This window comes from Cetorhinus maximus, chromosome 6, assembly GCF_964194155.1.
Source record: "Cetorhinus maximus chromosome 6, sCetMax3.hap1.1, whole genome shotgun sequence".
NCBI lineage: Eukaryota > Metazoa > Chordata > Chondrichthyes > Lamniformes > Cetorhinidae > Cetorhinus > Cetorhinus maximus.
In genome coordinates this window covers 20432579-20455763 of record NC_135884.1, presented here as the reverse complement: position 1 = coordinate 20455763, position 23185 = coordinate 20432579, and the positions used below count along the sequence as shown (strand labels likewise).

At 42.6% G+C, this 23185-nt stretch overlaps 1 protein-coding gene across 6 annotated transcripts in view; it reads left to right on the top strand.

Moving 5' to 3' along the window:
• The window catches only part of cenpp (centromere protein P), a 308552-nt gene that overhangs the window by 31518 nt on the left and 253849 nt on the right, over positions 1–23185 (top strand). For all 6 annotated transcript variants that reach the window (XM_078543378.1, XM_078543372.1, XM_078543377.1 and 3 more), the window contains exon 6: positions 21908–22004. In XM_078543378.1, coding sequence (XP_078399504.1) covers positions 21908–22004 — 97 coding nt within the window. The remainder of the gene's footprint in view (positions 1–21907; positions 22005–23185) is intronic.

Sequence of the window (23185 nt, the reverse complement as noted above, 5' to 3'; positions counted from 1 at the left end):
GCAAATGTTGTTGGCTTAGCAATGAGCATATGCTGATGGAATTGGAATTAGTACGCTCCAGGACCTCTGAGTTGGCGATCATGTCCAGCCAAGAGATGTTGAGGCTATTATTGAGACAGCAAAAGTGGAAACTGTTTAACCTTTCCTCTTGCCTAACATATGTTGTCCAGGCCTCACCACTGTGGAGGGATGCACTGAGGACGCAGGCTTGGTTGACTCGCAGTTTGGTGTTCTCAATTTTATGTTGTTCCACACACTCTTACTCAGCTTGAACGTAACAGCTGCAACTTTTGTGATGCATGTGCTGATTCCGGCATCAAGTAACAGATTGCTAGTAATTGTGGATTTTGGAAGCTATAAACAACCTCCATCCCATGACAATTGTCTTCCTGATGCTGATGGTCAAACCAAATTCTTTAAGGACGTGAGGAAGTGTGTCCATTTGCAACTGAATGTATTCCTCGATATGGAAAACTACTGCGGCCTCATCAGCGTAAAGCAATTGAGGTGGGGTGGTGTTGTTAGTTAAGGATGAAAGCAGTGCAATAGTGAGAAAGGATATTGGCTCAGAAATCTAGATGTAAAATCAGTCTGGGTGGAGCTAAAAAGCAACAAGGGGTGGAAAACATTAGTGGGAGTTGTCTCTCGGCCTCCAAACAGTAGTGGTAAGGCAGGGGATGGCTTTAAACAGGAAATTAGAGATGCTTGCAACAAGGGTGCGACAGTAATCTTGGATTACTTTAATCTACATGTGGATTGGGCAAACCAAATTAACAATAATACTGTGGTGGATGAATTCCTGAAATGTGTACAAGATGTTTTTTTACACCAGCATGTTGAGGAATCAACTAGGGAACAGGATATTCTAGATTTGGTATTGTTCAATGAGAAAGGGTTAATTAATAATCTTGTTGTGAGGGGGTCCTTTAAGGAAGAGTGACCATAACATGATACAATTCTTCATTAGGATGGAAAGTGAAGTCGTCCAATCCAAAACTAGGGTCCTAAATCTAAACAAAGGAAACTACAAAGGTACGAGGGGTGAGTTGGCTATGATAGGTTGGAGAACTTCATTAAAAGCTGGATAGGCAATGGCTAATATTTAAGGAACGGATGCATGCATTGCAACAGTTATACATTCCTTTCTGGCGTAAAACTGCAACAGGAAAAGCGGCCCAACTATGGCTAACAAAAGAAATTGAGGATAATATTAGATACAAAGAGGAGTCATATAAAGTTGCTAGAAAAAGTAGCAAGTCTGAGGATTCGGAGCAGTTTAGAATTTAGCAAAGGAGGACCAAGAGATTGTTTCAGAAGGGAAAAATAGAGTATGAGAATAAACTTGCAAGGAACATAAAAGCAGACTGTAAAAGCATCTATAAATGTGTAAAAAGAAAATGATTAGTGAAGACAAATGTAGGCCCCTTACAGTTCGAAATGGGAGAATCTCTAATCGAAAGCAAGGAAATGGCAGAGCAACTAAACAGCTACTTTAGTCCTGTCTTCACAGCGGAAGACATAAATAACTTCTCAGAAATGCTAAGGAACTAAGGTAGTGAGCAGGAGGAATTGAAAAAAATTAGTAAAAAAAAAAATAGCGCTGGCAAAATTATTGGGACTGAAAGCCGATAAATCCCCTGGGCTTGATAATCTACACCCCAGGGTACTAAAGGAAGAGGCCATGGAAATAGTGGATTCATTGGTTGTCATCTTCCAAAATTCTGTAGATCCTGGAACACTCCCGGCAGATTAGACAGTATAACAATAGAATAGATAAGGGAGAACCAGTGGATGTGGTGTATTTGGATTTTCAGAAAGCTTTTGATAAAGTCCCACATAAGATGTTAGTGTTTAAAATTGAAGCACATGGAATTGGGGGTAATATATTGGCATGGATTGAGTATTGGTTAGCAGACAGGAAAGGGAGCAGGAATAAGTGAGTCTTTTTCAGAGTGGCAGGCGGTGACTAGTGGGGTGCCGTAGGGATCAGTGCTTAGGCCCCAGCTATTCACAATAGATATCAATGATTTGGATGAGGGAAACGAGTGTAATATTTCCAAGTTTGCTGACAACACAAAATTAGGTGGGAATATGAGTGCTGAGCAGGATGTAAAGAGGCTTCAAGGTGATTTAGATAAGTTGAGTGAGTGGGCAAATACACTCAATGTAGATGCAGTATAATGTGGATAAGTGTGAAGCTATCCACGTCAGTAGGAGAACCAGAATGGCAGAGTATTATTTAAATGGTGATAGACTGGGAAATGTTGATGTACAAAGGGACATGGGTGTCCTTGTACACCAGTCACTGAAAGCAAGCATGCAGTTGCAGCAAGCAGTTAGGAAGGCAAATGGTATGTTGACCTTCATTGCAAGAGGATTTGAGTACAGAAGCAAGGGTGTCTTACTGCAGCTGTACAGGGCCTTGATGAGACCACACCTGGAGTATTGTGTGCAATTTTGGTCTTCTTACCCAAGAAAGAATATACTTGCCATAGAGGGAGTGCAGCAAAGGTTCACCAGACTGATTCCTGAGATAGCAGGATTTTTGTATGAGGAGAGATTGAGTCGATTAACCCGGTATTCACTGGAGTTTAGAAGAATGAGAGAAGATCTCATTGAAACATATAAAATTCTGACAGGTGGGTGGATTGGATGCAGGGATGATATTTCTTCTGGCTGGGAGGGTCTAGAACAAGAGACCACAGTCTCAGGATATGGGGTAGACCATTTAGGACTGAGATGAGTAAAAATTTCTTCACTCAGAGAGCGGTGGACCTATGGAATTGTCTGCCACAGAAGGCTGTGGAGGCCAAGTCACTGAATATATTTAAGAAGGAAATAGTGTGAGAAATGAATGTTTTTGGCGAATATTATGTTATTCTGTGGAAAAGGTGGAGAGAGGGTGCAGTTTGAATCAATCATCCAGTCAAGCCAGAAAAGTCTTGGGCTGCAAAAAGCAGTTTTATTCAGCACAGTGGAAGAGAGTTACAGGTCATGTAGTATGACTTAATTGAAGCTACAGCAGTTTGCCTTGGGTAATATCATTGGACTTTTTATAGTTAAACATCTATAAGAGACTGTTGCCTGGAAGGTGTTTACTTGTGGGTCTGACCAAATAGAGAGTCTTTTTGGGGGAATGTTTAACTGTGTAACTATTATCTTGTGTGCTTAAGTTTTCTAGTATTCTTTTAATAAAACTTTTACTTTTAATGTTTAAAATCCCAAAAGTGTTACTGGACTTCTTACCGTTGAGATCAGTACTTCTCATTTCCAGATTACAAAAAAAAGGGTATGGCCTATAAGCCAAGTTTCCCTCTGGGATTTGGTTTGCACAGCAAATAACATCGGCTGTGGTCATAACAATAGATAGATTTCTAGACTTTAAAGTCATCAAGGGGTATGGGGAGAGAGCCGGAGTATGGCGTTGAGATAGAGGATCAGCCAGGATCATATTGAATGGCAGAGCAGGCTCAAAGGGTAAATATAAGATCTTTCATTATTCCATCTTGGCTTTGCATTTGGGTCAATAAAATATAATAGCCCCTTTCTGTTTACCTACTACTGCTCCTATTTTCTATGTTTCTATGTCTGATGAGGACTTGCTGCACCTTTGTCTTGAATCTCAGGTGGGCAAGGCTCAACAGCTTTCCATTAGTTCTGGTATGTAAGTAGACACCTTCTGTAGATGAGCTGAAGGGATATGACAACAGCAAAGAGAAGAATATGCCAAAGAGTGTCAGCCCCAGAACAGAACCCTGCTTGGCCCCACTGAGTATCTCAAAGGGTTCTGATGTTGCCCTGTCATTGCTGACATTACCCAACTTGTTGTCATGGAAAGAGGAGATCACATTGAGCTGCTTCGGCAGGCAGCTGATTTTCTCCAGCAGCTTCAGTAGACCTCCTCTGCTTACATGGCCGAATGCCTTGGTTTTGCAGTTGCTGAACTGAGAAGGTCATATCAATTGTAGATTTTCCAGTTCTGAAACAACACTGGGATTCAGGGTAGATGCATTCAACTTGGATATACAATCTGACAAGGACAACACGGGCAAATGTTTTTCCCATGATACTCAGCAAGGAGATTCCTCAACAGTTCTTGCAATCCCCGTGGTTGCCCTTGTTCTTGTGCGGGATCACAATCTTTGCATCATGTATATCTTGGGGCACTGCTCCCTCCCTCTAGAAGAGACAGAGAAGTTTGTGCAGATGCTGCAGGAGTGCTGGTTTCCCATAACAAAACAGAAACAGAAATACCTGGAAAAACTCAGCAGGTCTGGCAGCATCGGCGAAGAAGAGTACAGTTGACGTTTCGAGTCCTCATGACCCCTCAACAGAACTAAGTAAAATTAGGAAATTTTTTCAACAAAAACCACCCCCCCTCCCCGCTGCCTTAAACCAGCTTATATTTCACCCCTTTCCTAATTTTACTTAGTTCTGTTGAAGGGTCATGAGGACTCGAAACGTCAACTGTACTCTTCTCTGCCGATGCTGCCAGACCTGCTGAGTTTTTCCAGGTATTTCTGTTTCTGTTTTGTTTTGGATTTCCAGCATCCACAGTTTTTTGTTTTTATCCGCTGGTTTCCCATGCTTGATCAGTTCAGGCATCAGCACCTGGAGCTTTGCCCCTGGCAAGCGAATCAATAGCTTTGCTAAGCTTCTCCACTGTGGGTTCAGTATCCAGCTCTACCATGACAAGCAGGCTTTCTATGGTATCTAGAGCTTCCTCTGTGTCAGTGTTCTCCCTAGAGTACAATTCTGGTGTTCCACCCATTTCTCCAACTGTTTATTGCAGTTGTGGTAACCTCCCCTGCCTTTGTTTACAATGGAGCCTTATTTAGCATTTTTCTGCCATTACCTCAACCCTCCAGAAATACTTTTTTTGTACATCACGCCCCCACCCCCCACCACCAAGTGCACCTCATTATAATTTTACTTTCAGATGGGTAAACCACATATTAAAGTTAGGATTAGCAGAGTGATGCCTCCTTCATATTGAATCATTATACGTTCTCTGGTCTGTTATGGGTGACCACAGTTGCACACAAGAGAGATTTTAGTTTTCCATTTATGCATCAAGTATTCACATTTGCCATGGTTTTTCAGAATGCAGTTTATAGTTGCCCATGTGTTTCTCAGAAGATCAAAGCCAGGATCCTGTGTGTTGAGTTTTTCACAAAGTGTTTGCTTATGACTGCTTGTGGATTCCATTTGGCTGTCCAAGCTTCAGTTGGATTGATGTTACATTATTGAAGGTTGAGTACCTGGGTGCAAATGCTTGAGGCTATTGCATATTGAGTAACGTTGTTGAAGGCCTGTTGCGTGGGGAGATATTCATTTCCCTGAACATACTGGACATGCAGATGGTTGTGGATCATGGTGAATGGATGGGGGGGACATGGTGTGGCAGCATGGGCGGCCAGGGTATTGCGCTTGACTTGAGGGTTCCATTGACGTAGTTTATTACAGTGTTCAGTTGGACATCATCAAATCAAGCGTGGATATTTCTGGTCCATTGGTGCACAGTACTCAGCCACAGAGTACACAATGCATGATCTCTAAGCACTGATGCTAATGCTTGTGCTTGCCAGTTTCTGGATCTGGTTGACTTTATCTTTCTGTTGGTGGCTATCTTCTTAAGCTGGTTGTGAATGATTAGTGTATGGTCCATCTTCACTCTGAGATTGGTTCGAGTGGGGTCCTGATGAAAGTGACCTTCTGCACCAATACCATGTTGAACTCACTTTATCAAGATGTAATGGACTGATTTGTTTTGTGGGGCTTTGGCTTGAACTTTTATTTCTGGAAATATTCCTCTCTGATGTTTAGTTCCCCATTCAGAGTGGGCTCATGTCGTTGAAGGTGTCATTGCCAGGGCAAGGTCATCCACATATGCAAATTTGTGCGACTTCTCTGATGATATGCCGCTCATGGAAATGTTGAAGAGTGTCAGTCTGAGTACTGAGACTTGTGGTGGTCTATTGTTGAGGAACTGTGGCATACTGACTTTGTCACCCAAATAGACACCATACCTGCTATTCCTCAGCATTATCCATTGCAGGCCTAGTGTCTTGAGACAGAGGATAATCCTTGAGCGTAACAGCATCAGTCCTATAACGCAGATAACCGTAGGCTGATAACTGGTCTACAAAGGCTGTGCCGGTCTTGGATTTTTTCTGGAATCCTGCCTCTGTGCTTTGTAAGAACCAGAACTTGGTTGCAGCAGCTGCGATTAGGCAGAATCCCACTTGATCTTTGAGGATTACTGACTAGACATGTCTGGAAGATGCTATGTTCCAGGAGTTTAAAGGTTCTGAACAGGCGTCATAGTGGCCTAAGACTCTAGAATTCCCTCCTTCAAACCCTTTGCCTCTCCACTGCCCACCATCAAGGCACTCTGCTTTGACTGCTTCAAGTATATACTTATCAGTCTTGCAATCCATTTTTGTCTAATTGCTCTTCTGTAAAGCACCTTGGAGAAATTTTCTTCATTGAAGTTGCCATCTAAATGCAATTTATTGTTAAAGGTGAAAAAAAATGTCCCTTTAACTCAATATAACTGTAAAATAATGGATGGGCAATATGCATTCCAGGTACATGCAGATTTGCTTAAAACAAAGTCCAGAACCAGCAAGAAATCACGTAAACATCTGTATTTTAATTATGGCTGCAGTTAAACACTTATTTAATGACTGCAGTTTTGTTCTGGAAATAAACATCTGTTTCTGTGTAGGGGTGACTGAATTATGTGGCAAAACTATGTCCCAATTTGAGACTTTTTAGTGCACCGAAGTATGGAAGAGAGATGTATTTTAAATAAAACATATTACCCTTGGAACTTCTTTCTTCAATCATTTCTCTGCAATTAGAGGCGTTGCATGTAGACACCTCATTGGAATGTGGAAAGTGTTGTATGCAGCTTGGTGTGTCTGAAAGAAGTTGCTTTGCATTTATAGTGTGCCAAAATGTTATGTAACATGGCAACATTTAGGCCCATCTGGAAAACATTAAGTTGAATGAGGACTTTATGTTGGCAAAACTGTGAAGGAAAATTGCATACAGTTGGGTTATAAATCTTAGCCAAGTTTTAGGTGTCAGTGTATTTGGGACTGTTTTTAATTCTCGCAAGCATATATATTTTCTTCAGAACAGTATACTTCATTCAAATATTTATGGTCTTCACATTCATGTAATATGTTTCACATGGGATTTTTTTCCACAAGTTCTGCTGTACCCATTGAATTAAGGATGAAGTTGTCTAAGGTGGTAGTGCAAAATAGGCAATAGTGAATTAAGAAATCATTTTATACCCTGTCCAATTAAAGTCAATGGAAAAGAAAATTGGCTGTCAATTTGTTAATGCCCATTTTACACTACTGCCCAGGACCAATTTAACCCCCATTGTGGTTTCTGTTGTCCTAATGACAGGTTTAGTTTTTGCTTAGTTTCTTCAGCAGCAAGACACAGTTGTGAGGCCTGTGAACAAGTTGCTTGGCCCACCATCTCACCATGGCTACGCCCAATTCCACCCCTGCCTCAGTTCATCTGCTGCTGAAAACCTTATCCGTGCTTTTGTTATCCTGAGACCTGACTATTCTAATGCTTTCCAGGTAGGCCTGCCATCTTCCACATTACATAAACTTCAGCTCATGTAAAATTCTACTGCCTGTACCCTATTTCGCACCAAGACTGGTTCACCTATCACCCTTTTGCTTGTTGTCTCACGTTAACATGCAATCCACCAATGCCTAATTTTAAATGTTTGCAACCTTGTCTGCATATCCCTCCTTGGTCTCTCCTCTCCTTATCTCTGTAAGCCCCTCAGTGTGGAGACAGGACTTGGTCTCCACAAGAACTGTGTGGTGGTCACTCATAGCAATACTGTCATGTTTCTGACAAATAGATTGAAAGATTGAGGTCAAGTAGGTTATTCCCTCATGTATTTTCACTATGTGCTGCATATTTTATGTGCAAGCCGAATCAATGTTCACAAGTCAATCATCAGTGATGCCCAGCACATCCAAGCCTGTGTTTTTCAGGATTCGGTAAGCTCGCACAGCAGTGGTACGATTGAGTTGCACCCAGATTATATTCTTGCCCTGCTGAGGCAATGGAGCAAATGCTTTTATTGGTTTAAACCTCTGAACAAGAGAGGGAAAATAACAACAGCCTGTATTTATATAGTGGCAAAATTTACTGTGCCCGTTGGCAGCAGGCGTGTTTGGTGGTATGAATGGATGGTATGGCGAGAAGACCAAAAATCAGTTTCATGATGTTGTGAAACTAGTTTGCAATCATCCATTCTGCCCATCAGTGGTGGGCCGTGTTTCCCACTGTCGGATGTCGGGAAGTTCATTGTAATACACCTGCATTGTAATACATAAGGTGGGGAGGTGGTGGGGTAGTGGCATTGTCACTGGACTGGTAATCCAGAGACCCAGGGTAATGCTTTGGGGACCTGGGTTCAAATCGCACCATGGCAGATGGTGGAATTTGATTTCAATAAAAATCTGGATTTGAAAGTCCAATGATGACCATGAAACCATTGATGAATGTCGTAAAAACTCATCTGGTTCACAAATGTCCTTTTAGGGAAGGAAATCTGCCGTCCTTACCTCGTCTGGCCTGCATGTGACTCCAGATCCTCAGTAATGTACTTGACTCTTAATTGCCCCCTGAAATGGCCTAGCATGCCAGTCAGTTGTATTCAACCGTTAAAAAGTCAATAAATAAAAAGGAATGAAACTTGACAGACCACCTGGCAATGACCTAGGCACTGGAAACAACAACGGAAAACCCAGCCCTGTCGACCCTGCAAAGTTCTCCTTACCAACATCTGGGGGTTTGTGCCAAAATTGGGAGAGCTGTCCCACAGACTAGTCAAGGAACAGCCTGACATAGTCATGCTCACAGAATCATACCTTACAAACCATGTCCCCGACACCACCATCACCAATCTTGGGTATGTCCTGTCCTAACGGGAGGACGGACACAGCAGAGGTGGCGACATAGTGGTATACATTTGGATGGAGTTGCCCTGGGAGTCCTCAACATCGACTCCGGACCCCATGAAGTCTCATGGCATCAGGTCAAACATGGGCAAGGAAACTTCCTGCTGATTACCACGTACCACCACCACCGCCCCCCACCCGTCAGCTGATGAATCAGTACTCATCCATGTTGAACACCACTTGGAGGAAGCACTGAAGGTGTCAAGGTCACAGAATGTACTCTGGGTGGAGGACTTCAATGTCCATCACCAAGAGTGGCTCGGTAGCACCACCACAGACTGAACTGGCCAAGTCCTAAAGGACATACCTGGGTCTGTGGCAGGTGGTGAGGGAACCAGTGAGAGGGAATAACTTACTTTACCTCATCCTCACCAACCTTCCTGCTGCAGATGCATCTGTCTATCACAGTATCAGTTGGAGTGACCAAGTCCTGTCTTCACGTTGAGGATCTCTCCATCATGCTGTGTGGCACTACCACCGTGCTAAATGGGAAAGATTTCGAACAGATCTAGCAACTCAAGACTGGGCATCCATTGAGGCGCTATGGGCCATCAGCAGCAGCAGAATTGTACTCGACCACAATCTGTAACTTCATGGTCCGGCCTATCCCCCCACTCTACCATTACTACCAAGTCAGGGGATCAACCCTAGTTCAATGAAGTGTGCAGGAGGGCATGCTGGGAGCAGCACCAGGCATACCTAAAAATGAAGTGTTAACCTGGTGAAGGTACAACACAGGACAATATCCAGGCTTGGGCTGACAAGTGGCAATTAACATTCGCACAACACAAATGCCAGGCAATGACCATCTCCAAGAAGAGAGAATCTAACCATCACCCCTTGATATTCAATAGCATTACCATTGCTGAATCCCCCCACTATCAACATCCTTTGGGTTACCAGTAACCAGAAATTGAACTGCACTAGCCACATAAATACTGTGGCTGCAAGAGTAGGTCAGAGGCTAGGAATCCTGTGGTGAATAACTCAGCTCCTGACTCCCCAAAGCCTGTCCAACATCTACAAGGCTGAAGTTAAGAATGTGATGGAATACTCTCCACTTGCCTGGATGAGTGTAGCTCCCAACAGCACTCAAGAAGCTTGACATCATCCAGGACAAAGCAGCCCACTTGATTGGCACTCCTTCCACAAACATTCACTCCTTCCACCACCGACGAACAGTGGCAGCAGTGTGTAACACCAACAAGATGCACTGCAGAAACTCACCAAGGCTCCTTAGACAGCACCTTCCAAACCATGACTACTAGCATCTAGAAGGACAAGGACAGCAGATATGTGGGAACACCACAACCTGAATGTTCTCTCCAAGTCACTCACCATCACTAAGTCAAAATCCTGGAACTCCCTCCTTAAAAGCACTGTGGCTGCGACCTCCACATCCCATAAATGAATATTAAAAAAAATTATAGGGCCAGCTTGCCAGAATCATCCCCCCACGCTGGATTATCTGAGCACAATCAGGCCAACGTGTTTTACAACTGTACATAAGCAACGTGCACCTGGCGAGCTGCACTTGGCTTGGGACTTCCAGGTTTGTTTGCCTACCTTGCTTCAGGCAGCACTTGCAGTCATCAGTACCAGGCTTTGCAGACAGCACCACATCACTTTGAGGGAGGCTAACAAGCAGGTCTCTAACTACAAGACCAACCATATGGCGGGGTTGGCTTTTCAACGACTGTAGGGCTAGGGCTTGTTTGGGGAAGGACAAGAAGTGGCCTCAGGCAAGGGAAGAGACTGTAGGGCGAGGGGTGTATTGTGGAAGGGGAGCATCCCAGGGTGTGTGTGGGGTCACAAGTTGATCTGTGCAAGTGGTCTCAAGATGGTGAGGGCTGAGGAGGCAGTCTCCAGAGGAGATGAGGCCAGATGGAGATGTGAGGGTCTGTGTGAATGGTGATGTCCCTTGAGCTGCAGTGAGTGAGATGCCAGTGAATGTGTCATGGACTTGAGTGTGTGAGTTTGGAGTGATGAGATGGTTGCCTTACCCTAGTGGCACAAATGAGATAATTCTTCCTCTTCCTGCATTGGATGGCCAGCCTCTTCTGTGAAGCATTGACACTGATCATCACTGCCATCGTCTACCAAACTGGAGTGATGAGATTGCTGGATCTCTGGCAGCCAGAGTGGGGGGTAGAGGACATTGCAGCAGACCTCCTTGGCGTTCAAAAGGTGTTACAGGGACGCGTCACTGAATCGGGGGACTGCTGTATTTTTACCTTTCGGGCCATGTTTTCAGTGCAGCAGTCCTGGGCTGGAAGCACTGAGAGGTGTGCACACGGCTGTACTTTAAATATGGCATGAAGAGTGGCAAGGTGATGGCGTGGTGGGCAAATGTGAGCCTGTCCGCCATCGAATGTGTTTCGCGGGAATGCATGATAAATGAGGCGGGGTTGGGATGATACGGCATGAAAAGCCACCATTGGAGCCAGCAGGTAAAACATTCTTTTTCCCGCCCACTACTGCACTTAATGCAAACCTGGGATGATTCCGCCCAGTGCCTTTAATGCCATAAAATATCTCAAGGCACTTCACACAAATGTTATAAAGCAACATTTGACACAGAGACACCGAAGATAATATTAGAACAGATGACCTGTTCGAAGAGATAGATTTTTAGAGGAGTCTGAAAAGAGGATAGAGGCAGAGAGGCTTAGTGAGGGTATTTGGAGCAGCTTAATACAGGGCCACCAATGGTGCAGCATTGAACATTGGGGATGCTCAAGAGGCCAGATTTGGAGGAGTGAACATGTCCCAAAGATTGTGAAACTGTAGAGATTACAGAGATGGGAAGGGGCAAGGCTCTGGAGTAATTTGAATGCATGGATGAGAATTTTAAAATCAAGGTGTTGCTTAACCAGGAGCTAATGTAGATCAGTGAGCACGGGTGACAGGTGAATGGGACTCTGTGCAAGTAAGGACATGGGCAGTAAAGTCATAGAAAATAAATAATGACCAATGTTCACAGCTTTTGGCATTTATCCAATGTTCTTCACTCAAAGTACAGTGTAGGCATTAGATGAGGATAGAATGAGGCTTGGATGTGCTGGGTGATTGGCTTGCTAACATTGATTTGGCTTGCACATGAAGCATGGCCATTGGGGTGAGGTATCAATAAGCTGCTTCTACCCATGAAGTTATAGAGTAAATTAACCAAACTCATGTGTCCAGCAGGGATCTGTGGTCAAAGGCAGGGTTGGAGAATTGCTGTTGTCCTATTTTTGATCTGTGCTTCCCCGGAATCTGGTCCCTGACTGCAAGCATGGGTTTGCTGAATTTATACTTGAATACCAAGAGGAGGTGCTACCTCCAAGGGGGGAGGTAATTAAAAATATATGGAGAAATTCTGTTGATCTGGGAGCTAGGAAGTACACAGAACATTAAAATTTGTGGCAGGCCAGTGCCAAAGGTCTGAAAATGTGCAAGATGTGTTGTATTTGTCACAGTGCACTCTTGATTACTGAGATCCCCATGGGTGTATCACATTTTCTGGAAAAAAGTAAGAGTTCATATAACTGCAGTGATGTTGAATCTTCTGGTCCACAACAAAACTGATTCTCTTTAACTCTCTCAAATTGATGTTTTAAGGGAAATACAGCAATCATTTCTGATCTCAAATATGTTTTGATTCTGTTACTTTTGTAACGAAAAAAAGGCAACCTTTTTGCTAACTTTCCATTTCTTAACTTTGACTTACTTGGCATGATTCATAGCTTTCCAATTTATATCTGCTGCAATATCAGCCAATAATCTTTTAAGAAATTGTACATTCTTGCAACCTGCCCTACAAAGCTAGAGTGGGCTGACAACATTGCCAGGGAAAATCACAAGTGATGACTTCCTTTGAAATGTTTTTGAGTTTTCTGCTTCTGTGCCAATTGGGGGGGACCACACCCATTGACACCTTTTTATTTTGTTGCTCTGCTGTGACCTGTGTTTGCTGGTTCAATATTGACTGCTACTCCTTACATGTACACTTTTTTTGTTATTTCAACATATTTCCCAGTCAGGCTGATGTGACTGATTTGATTATTAGAGGATTAACTAGTGCAAAAGAGAGGCCTGAGACAGATCATTTGTGTTATGAGCAAGGATTGGAAAAACTTGAACATTTTGACCTCAAAAGAGAGGTGGTGAACAATATGGAAAATATTGCATCACTTGGAGTTAAGCCATGATTATGGGACCAAGGAGATCTGGTTCAAATTAGACAAATTTAGGAGTTATTCCAAGAAGTCTTCACAGGTAGAGAATGATCAACACGAGATTTGGACTTCTAGAAAGGGTAATGAAGGCACACATCCTGGAATCACTCAACAAACATTTCAATGCTGTAATTTCAGGTGCAGGTGCAGATAGCCACGTGGAAATGTGAGGTTGCGGCTATAATGAAGACCTGGCTCAAAGAAGGGCCAGGACTGGGTAGTAAACATTCCTGGATACTAGGGAGGCGGTGGCACAGTGGTATTGTCACTGGACTGGTATTCCAGAGACCCAGGGTAATGCTCTGGCACCTGGGTTCAAATCCCACCACAGCAGATGGTGAAATTTGAATTCAGTTAAAATCTGGAATTTAAAAGTCTGATGATGACAATGAAACCAATGTCCTTTAGGGAAGGAAATCTGCTGTCCTGGTCTGTCCTTTTGAGAAAAAAAAATGCCCTCTGCATTAGGGATGGCTTCCCAGTGACATCCACATCCCATGAACAAATAACAAAAAAGTCTTATTTGGTCCTGATATTGTGTCCTGATATCCAAGTCCCATATCAATTCTCTTTACCCATCTGACTCCCTGCCCGACCCCCCAACTCCCTGCCCAGCCCCTGCCTTCCTCCCGTCCCCGAGCTTCTGACCCTCCGAGCTTCCCTAACCCTCCAACTCCCCCCAACCCTGTGACCCCTCTGACCACCTCCTGACATCTGAATTCCCCCCTGACTCTCGGACTCCCTGCCCCGCCCCCTCCCCCACAACTCTCCGACTCCCCTGACCCAACCTTACCACCCTACCATCCTGCCACCCTACCAAGCTGCCACCCTAACCATTTACCTCAGTCACACTTGTTCACTGAAAAGCTATTTAAATGTCCCAAAGCTTTTCAATGTATTAGTGAATGAAGACCTACCAAATTACGGCAGCTGGTGCTGTCAAAAGGGGATGTGGCTAGGTTTCCCGCAACGATTCTGCACTACAAGGAAGGACTCTGAGAACAGGTACGCTCTGCATTTCTGAAGAGGCTAGGTCCTGAAGCCCAAGCCAAAAGTGTGGAGCTCTATCTTCATGTAAGAAAATAGGAGCAGAGTGACAATCAGATGGCGATTGCCACCCCTCAGAAGATTTGGCCCACAAAGTAGTTATAATGGGGACTTCAATTACCCGAGCCTAGGGTGGGATAGTAGTAAAGTAAAGGGCAGAGAGGGACAAGAATTCCTAGAATGTGTTTAGGATAATTTTCTACTGCAGTATGTTTCCAGTCCAATGCGAAAGGAGGTACTGCTAGACCTGGTTCTTGGGAATGAGGTGGATTAGGTATCCGGAACATTTAGGAGACAGTGATCACAGAATCGCACAGTGCAGAAGAGGCCCTTCGGCCCATTGAGTCTGCACCGACGCTTGAGAAACACCTGACCTATTTACCTAATCCCATTTACCAGCACTTGGCCCATAGCCTTGAATGTTATGACGTACCAAGTGCTCATCCAGGTACTTTTTAAAGGATGTGAGGCAACCCGTCTCCACCACCCTTCCAGGCAGCATATTCCAGTCCGTCACCATCCTCTGGGTAAAAAAGATTTTCCTCATATCCCCCCTAAACCTCCTGCCCCTCACCTTGAACTTATGTCCCCTTGTGACTGACACTTCAACTAAGGGGAACAGCTGCTCCCTATCCACCTTCATAATCTTGTACACCTCGATCAGGTCGCCCCTCAGTCTTCTCTGCTCCAACAAAAACAACCCAAGTCTATCTAACCTCTCTTCATAACTTAAATGTTTCATCCCAGGCAACATCCTGGTGAACCTCCTCTGCACCGCCTCCAATGCAATCACATCCTTCCTATAATGTGGTGACCAGAACTGAACACAATACTCCAGCTGTGGCCTCACCAAGGTTCTATAGAGCTCCAACATGACCTTTATGATCATAAGATTACAAAGTTTATAAAGGTTACGGAAACGGACAAGGACCAATCTAGAGTAAGAATAATTAACTGGGGGAAAGCCAATGTTAATGGGGTAAGAATAGATCTGACGCAGATAAATTGGAATCAAAGGGTCGCGGGCAAAATTGTAACTGAATGAAGGGTTGCCTTTAAAAAAGAGTTAGTTCAGGCACAGAAAGGATATATTCCTGCAAAGGGGAAAGGTAGAGGAAACAAATCCAGATCTCCCTGGAGAAAGAGAGAGAGGTTAAGATGAAGCAGAAAAAGTGTGCATATGATGGATGTCAGGTGGATAATGTAGTATAAGGGTGTTTGGCATAGCAAGGGTTAATGTGGGACTGGCAAACAGCACCGACCACAGAGTGATGTAGAGAGTCACATGATAGTGGACTGAGTACAGTAGTAGTCTAGCAGAAGCCAGCATGGAGGTAGTACTGAGTCAGGACTATACCTTGCAGATGTATATATTTATGAGTTGTTAATAAACACTTAATGTTCAGCCATACAAGCCTCCATACCTCCTAGTGAGACACCGAACAAGCCCTTACACAGCTAATAAAACCGAAAACTAGGTTGAATACAGAAGGTTCAGTGGAGAATTGAAAAAGCAAGTAAGAGAAGCAAGAAGAGAATATGGAGAAGAGACTCACATGACTGGAGAGATGGTGTAGAAAGGAGGGATTTAGATTCCTGAGGCATTGGGACCAATTCTGGGGAAGATAGGACCCGTACAAGCTGGACGGGTTGCACCCCAGGAGGACCGGGACAAATATCCTCGCAGGGGTATTTGCTAATACTGTGGGGGAGGGTTAAACTAGATTGGCAGGGGGAATGGGAACCTGAGCGGGGAGACACAAGAGAGGGAAACAAAGATAGGAATGGAAGTCTGAAAAGCAGAAAGCAAAAGTGGATGGCAGAGGAAACAAAGGTTAGCAGCAATTAGGGCCACAGTACAAAAATACAGTGTAAAAATGTTAAGAAGACAAGTCTAAAGGCACTGTATCTGATTGCATGGAGCATTGGCAATAAGGTAGACAAATTAACAGCGCAACTAGATGTACAATATGGTTGCGATGATGGAGACAAGGCTGCAGGGTGACCAAGGCTGGGAACTCGATATTTAGGATGGACAGGCAAAAAGGAAAAGGAGGTGGCGTGGTGTTGTGAATTAAGGATGAAATCGGTGTGATAGTGAAGGAGGATATTGGCTTAGAAAATCTAGACGTAGAATCAGTCTGGGTGGAGCTAAGAAGTAACATGGGGTGGAAAACATTAGTGGGAGTTCCCTACAGGCCACCAAACAGCAGTGATAAGGTAGGAGATGGTATGAAACAGGAAATTAGAGATGCATATAACAAGGGTGCTACAGTAATCATGGGTGACTTTAATCTACATGTAGAGTGGACAAACCAAATTAGCAATAACACTGTGTTGGATGAATTCCTGGAGTGTGTACGAGATGTTTTTTTAGACCAGTATGTCGAGGAACAGGCTATCCTAGATTTGGTATTGTGCAACAAAAAGATTTAATTAATAATCTTCTTGTGCGGGGTCCTTTAGGGCACACTGACCATAACATTATATAATTTATGGATGGAAAGTGAAGTAGTCAAATCTGAAACTAGGGTCCTAAACCTTAACAAAGGAAATGACATAGGTATGAGGTGTGAGTTGGCTAAGATAGATTGGGGAACTTCATTAAAGGGCATGACAGTGGATAGACAATGGCTAATATTTAAGGGACGAATGTATGCATTGCAACAGTTATACATTTCTTTCTGGCGCAAAAACACAACAGGAAAAGCGGCCCAACCATGACTAACAAAAGAAATTAAGGATATTATTAGATCCAAAGAGGAGCCATGTAAAGTTGCTAGAAAAAATAACAAGCCTGAGGATTGGGAGCAGTTTAGAATTCAGCAGAGGACCAAGAGATTGATTAAGAGGGGAGAAATAGAGTATGAGAGTAAACTTGCAAGGAACATCTAAGCAGACTATAAAAGCTTCTGTAAGTATGTAAAAAGAGAAAGATTAGTGAAGACAAATGTAGGTCCCTTACAGTCTGAAATGGGAGAATTTCTAAAAGAGAACAAGGAAATGGCAGAGCAATTAAACAACTACTTTGGTTCTGTCTTCACGGAGGAAGACACAAATAGCTTCCCAGAAATACTCGGGAACCAAGGGTCTAGTGAGAAGGAGGAATTGAAGGAAATTAGTATTATTAAAACAATAGTGCTGGAGAAATTAATGGGACTGAAAGTTGATAAATCCCCAGGGTTCGATTAATCTACATCCCAGGGTACTAAAGGAAGTGGCCATGGAAATAGTGGATGTGTTGATTGTCATCCTCCAAAATTCTGTAGATTTTGGAACAGTCCCGGCAGATTGGACAGTGGCAAAAGTAACCCGACTATTTAGAAAAGGAGTGAAGGAAAAAACAAGGAATTACAGACCGGTTAGCCTAACATCAGTAGGAGGGAAAATGCTAGAATCTATTATAAAGAATGTAATAACAGGACACTTACAAAATAAGAACGGGATTAGACAAAGTCAACATGGATTTATGAAAGGGAAATCATGTTTGACAAACCTACTGGAGTTTTTTGGGGATGTAACTAGCAGAATAGATAAGGGAGAAATCAGGGATGTGGTGTATTTGGATTTTCAGAAAACTTTTGATAAAGTCCCATATAAGAGGTTATTGTGTAAAATTAAAGCACATGAGATTGGGGATAATATATTGGCATGGATTGAGAATTGGTTAGCAGACAGGAAGCAGAGTGTAGGAATAAATGGGTCTTTTTCAGAGTGGCAGGTGGTGACTAGTGAGGTACCGCAGAGATCAGTGCTTAGGCCCCAGCTATTCACAATATATATCAGTGATTTGGATGAGTGAACCAAATGTAATATTTCCAAGTTTGCTGACGACAGGAAACTTGATGGGAATGTGAGTGATGAGGAGGGCGTTAAGAGGCTTCAAGGTGATTTAGATAGGTTGAGTGAGTGGGCAAATACATGGCAGATGCTGTATAATGTGGACAAGTGTGAAGTTATCCACGTCAGTAGGAAAACCAGAATGGCAAAGTATTATTTAAATGGTGATAGATTGCGAAATGTTGATGTACAAAGGGACATGGCTGTCCTTGTTCACCAATCACTGAAAGCAAGCATGCAGGTGCAGCAAGCAGTTAGGAAGGCAAATGGTATGTTGACCTTCATTGCAAGTGAGTTTGAATACAGGAGCAAGGACGTCTTACTGCAACTGTACAGGGCCTTGGTGATACCACACCTGGAGTATTGTGTGCAGTTTTGGTCTCCTTACCTAAGAAAGAATATACTTGCCATAGAGGGAGTGCAGCAAAGGTTCACCATACTGATTTCTGGGATGGCAGAATTGTCATATTATGAGAGATTGGGCCGACTAGGCCGGTATTCACTGGAGTTTGGAAGAATGAGAGAAGATCTCATTGACACATGTAAAATTCTGACAGGGGTTGACAGACTGGATGCAGGGATGTTATTTCCTCTGGCTGGGGTGGGGGGGGTCTGTAACAAGGGGTCACGGCCTCAGGATATGGGGTAGACCATTTAAGACTGAGGTGAGATAGGTCCACTCAGAGGGTGGTGGACCTATGGAATTCTTTACCACAGAAGGCTGTGCAGGCCAAGTCACTGAATATATTTAAGAAGGAAATAGGTAGATTTCTATACTCTAAATGCATCAAAGGGTATGGGGAGAGCGTGGCAGTACAGCATTGAGATAGAGGATCAGCCATGATCATATTGAATGCTGGCTCGAAGCACCGAAAAAACTCCACCTGCTCCTATTTTCTATGTTTCTATAAAAGGAAATCCAAAAGTCTTCTATCAGCATATAAATAGTAAAAGGGTGGTAAAAGGAGGAGCGGGGCTGATTAGGGACCAAAAAGGAGATTTACGCAATGAGGCAGGAGGATATGGCTGAGGTATTAAATTAATGCTTTGCATCTGTCTTTACTAAGGAAGATGCCGTGCAGGTCATGGTGAAAGAGGAGGTAGTTCAGACACTTGAGGCATTTAAAATTGATAAGGAGGCTATTAGATTAGTCTGTACTTAAAGTTGATAAGGCACCAGGACCAAGTGAGATACATTCGGGTATACAGAGGGAAGTGAAAGCTGAAATTGCAGAGGCAGTGGCCATAATTTTCCAGTCTTCCTCAGACTCATGGATAGCGCCAGAGGGCTGGAGAATTGCAAATGTTACACCCTTGTTCCAAAAAGAGTGTAAACATAAGCCCAGCAACTGCAGACCAGTCAGTTTAACTTCAGTGGTGGGGAAGCTTCTAGAAACGATAATTTGGGACAAAGTTAATAGTCACTTGGGCAAATGCAGGTTATTTAAGGAAAGTCAGCATGGATTTATTAAGAGAAGGTTGTTGAGGTTTATGCCGTTGATGTGGTGTACATGGGCTTCCAAAAGGCATTTGATAAAGTGCTGCACAACAGATTTGTGAGTCAAGTTAGAACTCATGGAATAAAAGGGACACCAGCAACATGGATACAAAATTGGCTGAGTGACAGGAAATTGAGTAGTAGTTAATGGATGTTTTTCGGACTGGAGGAATGTTCATAGTTGAGTTCCTCAGAGTTCGGTGCCTGTTCCTGATACATATAAATGACCTAGACCTTGGTGTACAGCGCACAATTTCAAAATTTGGGAATGTTACAAATCTTGAAAGTATTGTGAACTATAAGGAGGATAGTGTAGAACTTCAAAAGGATGTAGGTTCGTGAAATGGGCAGACAAATGGCGGATGAAATTTAATGCAGAGAAATGTGAAGTGAGTTATTTTGGTAGAAAGAATGAGGAGAGACAATATGACATAAAGGGTACAATTCTAAAGGGGGGTGCAGGAGCAGAGGGACCTGGGTTATATATGCATAAATCTTTGAAGATGGTAGCACGGATAATAAAGCATAAGCTTCCTAAGCTTTGTTAATAGAGGTATAGAGTACAAAAGCAAGGGGGTTATGTGAAACTTGTATAAAATACTGGTTGGGCCTGAACTGGAATATCACATCCAGTTTTGGGCACCACACTTTAGGAATGATGCGAAGGAATTAAAAAGGGTGCAGAATACAGTCAGGATAATAGTTCCAGGGATGAGGAACTTCAATTACATGAATAAATTGGAGAAGTTGTGACTCTTTTCCTTGGAGATGAGAAGGCTGAGAGGAGATTTGACAGGGATATTCAAAATCATGAGGGTCTGAATAGAGTCGATAGGAAGAAACTTCTCACCAGTGGAAAGATCAAGACCCAGAGGGCACAGATTTAAGGTAATTGGCACGCAGCGGGTGATTAGGATCTGGAATTCACTGCCTGAGAGTGTGGTGGAGGCAAGTTCAAACAAGGCATTCAAATGGAAATTGGATTATCTGAAAAAGGAAGAATGTGCAGGGCTATGGGGAGAAGGCAGGGAATGGATTTCATTTTCAGAGGGCCAGCACAGACCTGACAGGCTGAATGACCTCCTTCTGTGTTGTAACCATTCTGTGATTCTGGCACCCAAAATTGTCCATAGTATTCCAGCTGAGGTCTAACCACTGATGTATAAGTTTTAACATGATGTCTTTGCTTTTATATTCTGTGCCTTTGTTTATAAACCATAATAACCTTGAAGTTTTTATGAGCACCTTACCAACTTGCCCTCCGCCTTTAGGGAGTTGTATCTCTGGACATCAAGGCCTCTGGTCACACTTATCTGAATTCTACCTTTAATGATATACTGTCCTTCCTTGTTGATTTTCTCAAAGTAAATCAGTTTGTACTGAACTCCATCTGCCATTCTTCTTCCCATTTCACCATCTTGTCTGTCATCCTGATGTCTACAATTATCCTCACCACTAACTACCACTTTGCCAAGTTTCATTCCGTATGAAAACTTTATAGGCCTGTTCCCTACTCTTGAGGCTCAGTCATTTATAAAAATCAAAAAGACTAAAACTGATCCTTGGCTTTGCCTTACTTCTTTCAACGACCTTGGATGCATTCCATCTGGATCAGGTGACTTACCAACCTCTATTAATGCTAATCTTTTTAGTACCTTTCTATTTATTATATCCTGTCAATAACTTCCCTCTCTTCTTAGAGTGTTACATTCACATCAGCAATTTATTTTGTGATGATGGATGCAAAGTACTTGTTTAATATTTTAGCCATGTCTTTTACCTTCTCCATGAAGGTTTCCTTTTGGGACCTTAATATGCCCAACTATTTCCCTAGTTAACCATCTACACTTTATATATTTACATGATCAGCTCAGCCATTTTGGGGGAAAAAAACTAGCTCAGGAAGTTCATGTAAATTATGGTCAGTCAGCCCAGACTAAGGTTTGTAGTTGGAACATTTGTTGTTGCCTGGCTACTTTCCACCCTGGATGGTGCACATATATGTGTGCTATTGCGGGACTGAAGAAAATCATAATAACTGACTTGTATTTTTGGGGCTCACATGACCTCTTCACTGCCTTTTTGATTATGACTTTGAAGCATGTTGGGATGTTTTTCGAAATAAAAGTTGTGATAATAAAAGTTGTATTTATATAGTGTTCCACAGCTTCCCATTCTGTATAGAGTTTAAGATGTGTGTGAACTTGTGTTTCCAGTGACTTGTTAGATGGGCATGGGATTGTATTTGAACTGCTGTTTGAAACTTGTCTTAGAATTATTTGATGTTTTTCTAGAGCTGAAGAAAAGAAGAATCTCCTGCTATTTTTCAGAACACTCTCAGCCTTTGCAAAATGGTATGAGTATCGCCAAATCACTTTCAGACATTTCAAGGTAGGACAAAGTGCTGTATTATCTAGCTATAGATTCTTACTGGTAAAATAATATTTTTTAAAGAAGCATTTTGTGCAGGAGTTTGAAAATTTAATCACTCGTGCTGCTGGCTTAATACTAAACTGGGTATTTAAAAAATCAGCCAACCAGTGAATTTATAAACTGATCAGGTAGACATTCTCTTTATCCAATAACACATGCATTCAGCAGATTCATCTAATTTAGATGTGTGCACACACATGATAGAAATATGTGTAATGTTCTGTTACTGTTAGAAGCATTTTGTTAGACTATCTGGCCCTTCATCTTCAAGCCATCATCCTTGTTTTCAAATCCCTCCATGGCCTTGTCCCTCGTTATCTCTAATCTCCTTCAGCCCCACAACTCTCCAAGATATCTGCGTACCTTTGAGTTCTGGCTTGTACATCCCCGATTTTAATTACTCCACCATTGGTGGCTACGCTTTCAGTTGGCTAGACCAAAGTTCTGGAATACTCTCCCTATACCCCTTCACTTCTCTACCTCATTTTCCTCCGTTAAGACACTCCTTAAACCTGCCTCTTTAACCAAGCTTTTGGTCATCTGACCTAATATCTCGTTGTGTGGTGCGTTGTCATATTTTGTTTGATAGTGTTCCTATGAAGCTCTTTGGAACGTTTTATTATGTTAAAGACGCTATATAAATATACGTTGTTGTTATAAGATGCTACAATAAATGAAGTATTAAAAACTTGAAAGCAGAAAAGAGCCCTGACTACAATGCCAGTGAATGCTTCAAGCGTGTAGAAATATTTGGAACTTCGTTATTTTTCAAACTGGTTTTTCTCTTTCTCAATGTTGTTACATCATTTTCTGAAGGGACAGAATCAAAAAGCTGTGCACTGGTTTTTCCAAATTGCAGTGAGAAATTTTCTCAACATTGGATATTGAATGAGCACAACATAATAGCGCAGAATTAAAATTAATTATTGTATATCTACTCAGACATACATGGTCAGTTCGTAGTTTCTACCTATTGTGGAATATTTATGATTTATAAGATTAACATAATGCAAACCATGGAATATGAATGGAAATAGGTTTGTTGGCAAAGTGATAAATGTAACAGTAGGTGGTAAAGGCTGTAATTGTAGTTTAGTAGAATTCTGCTTTTTAAGCTACATGATTGATTTCATATGTTT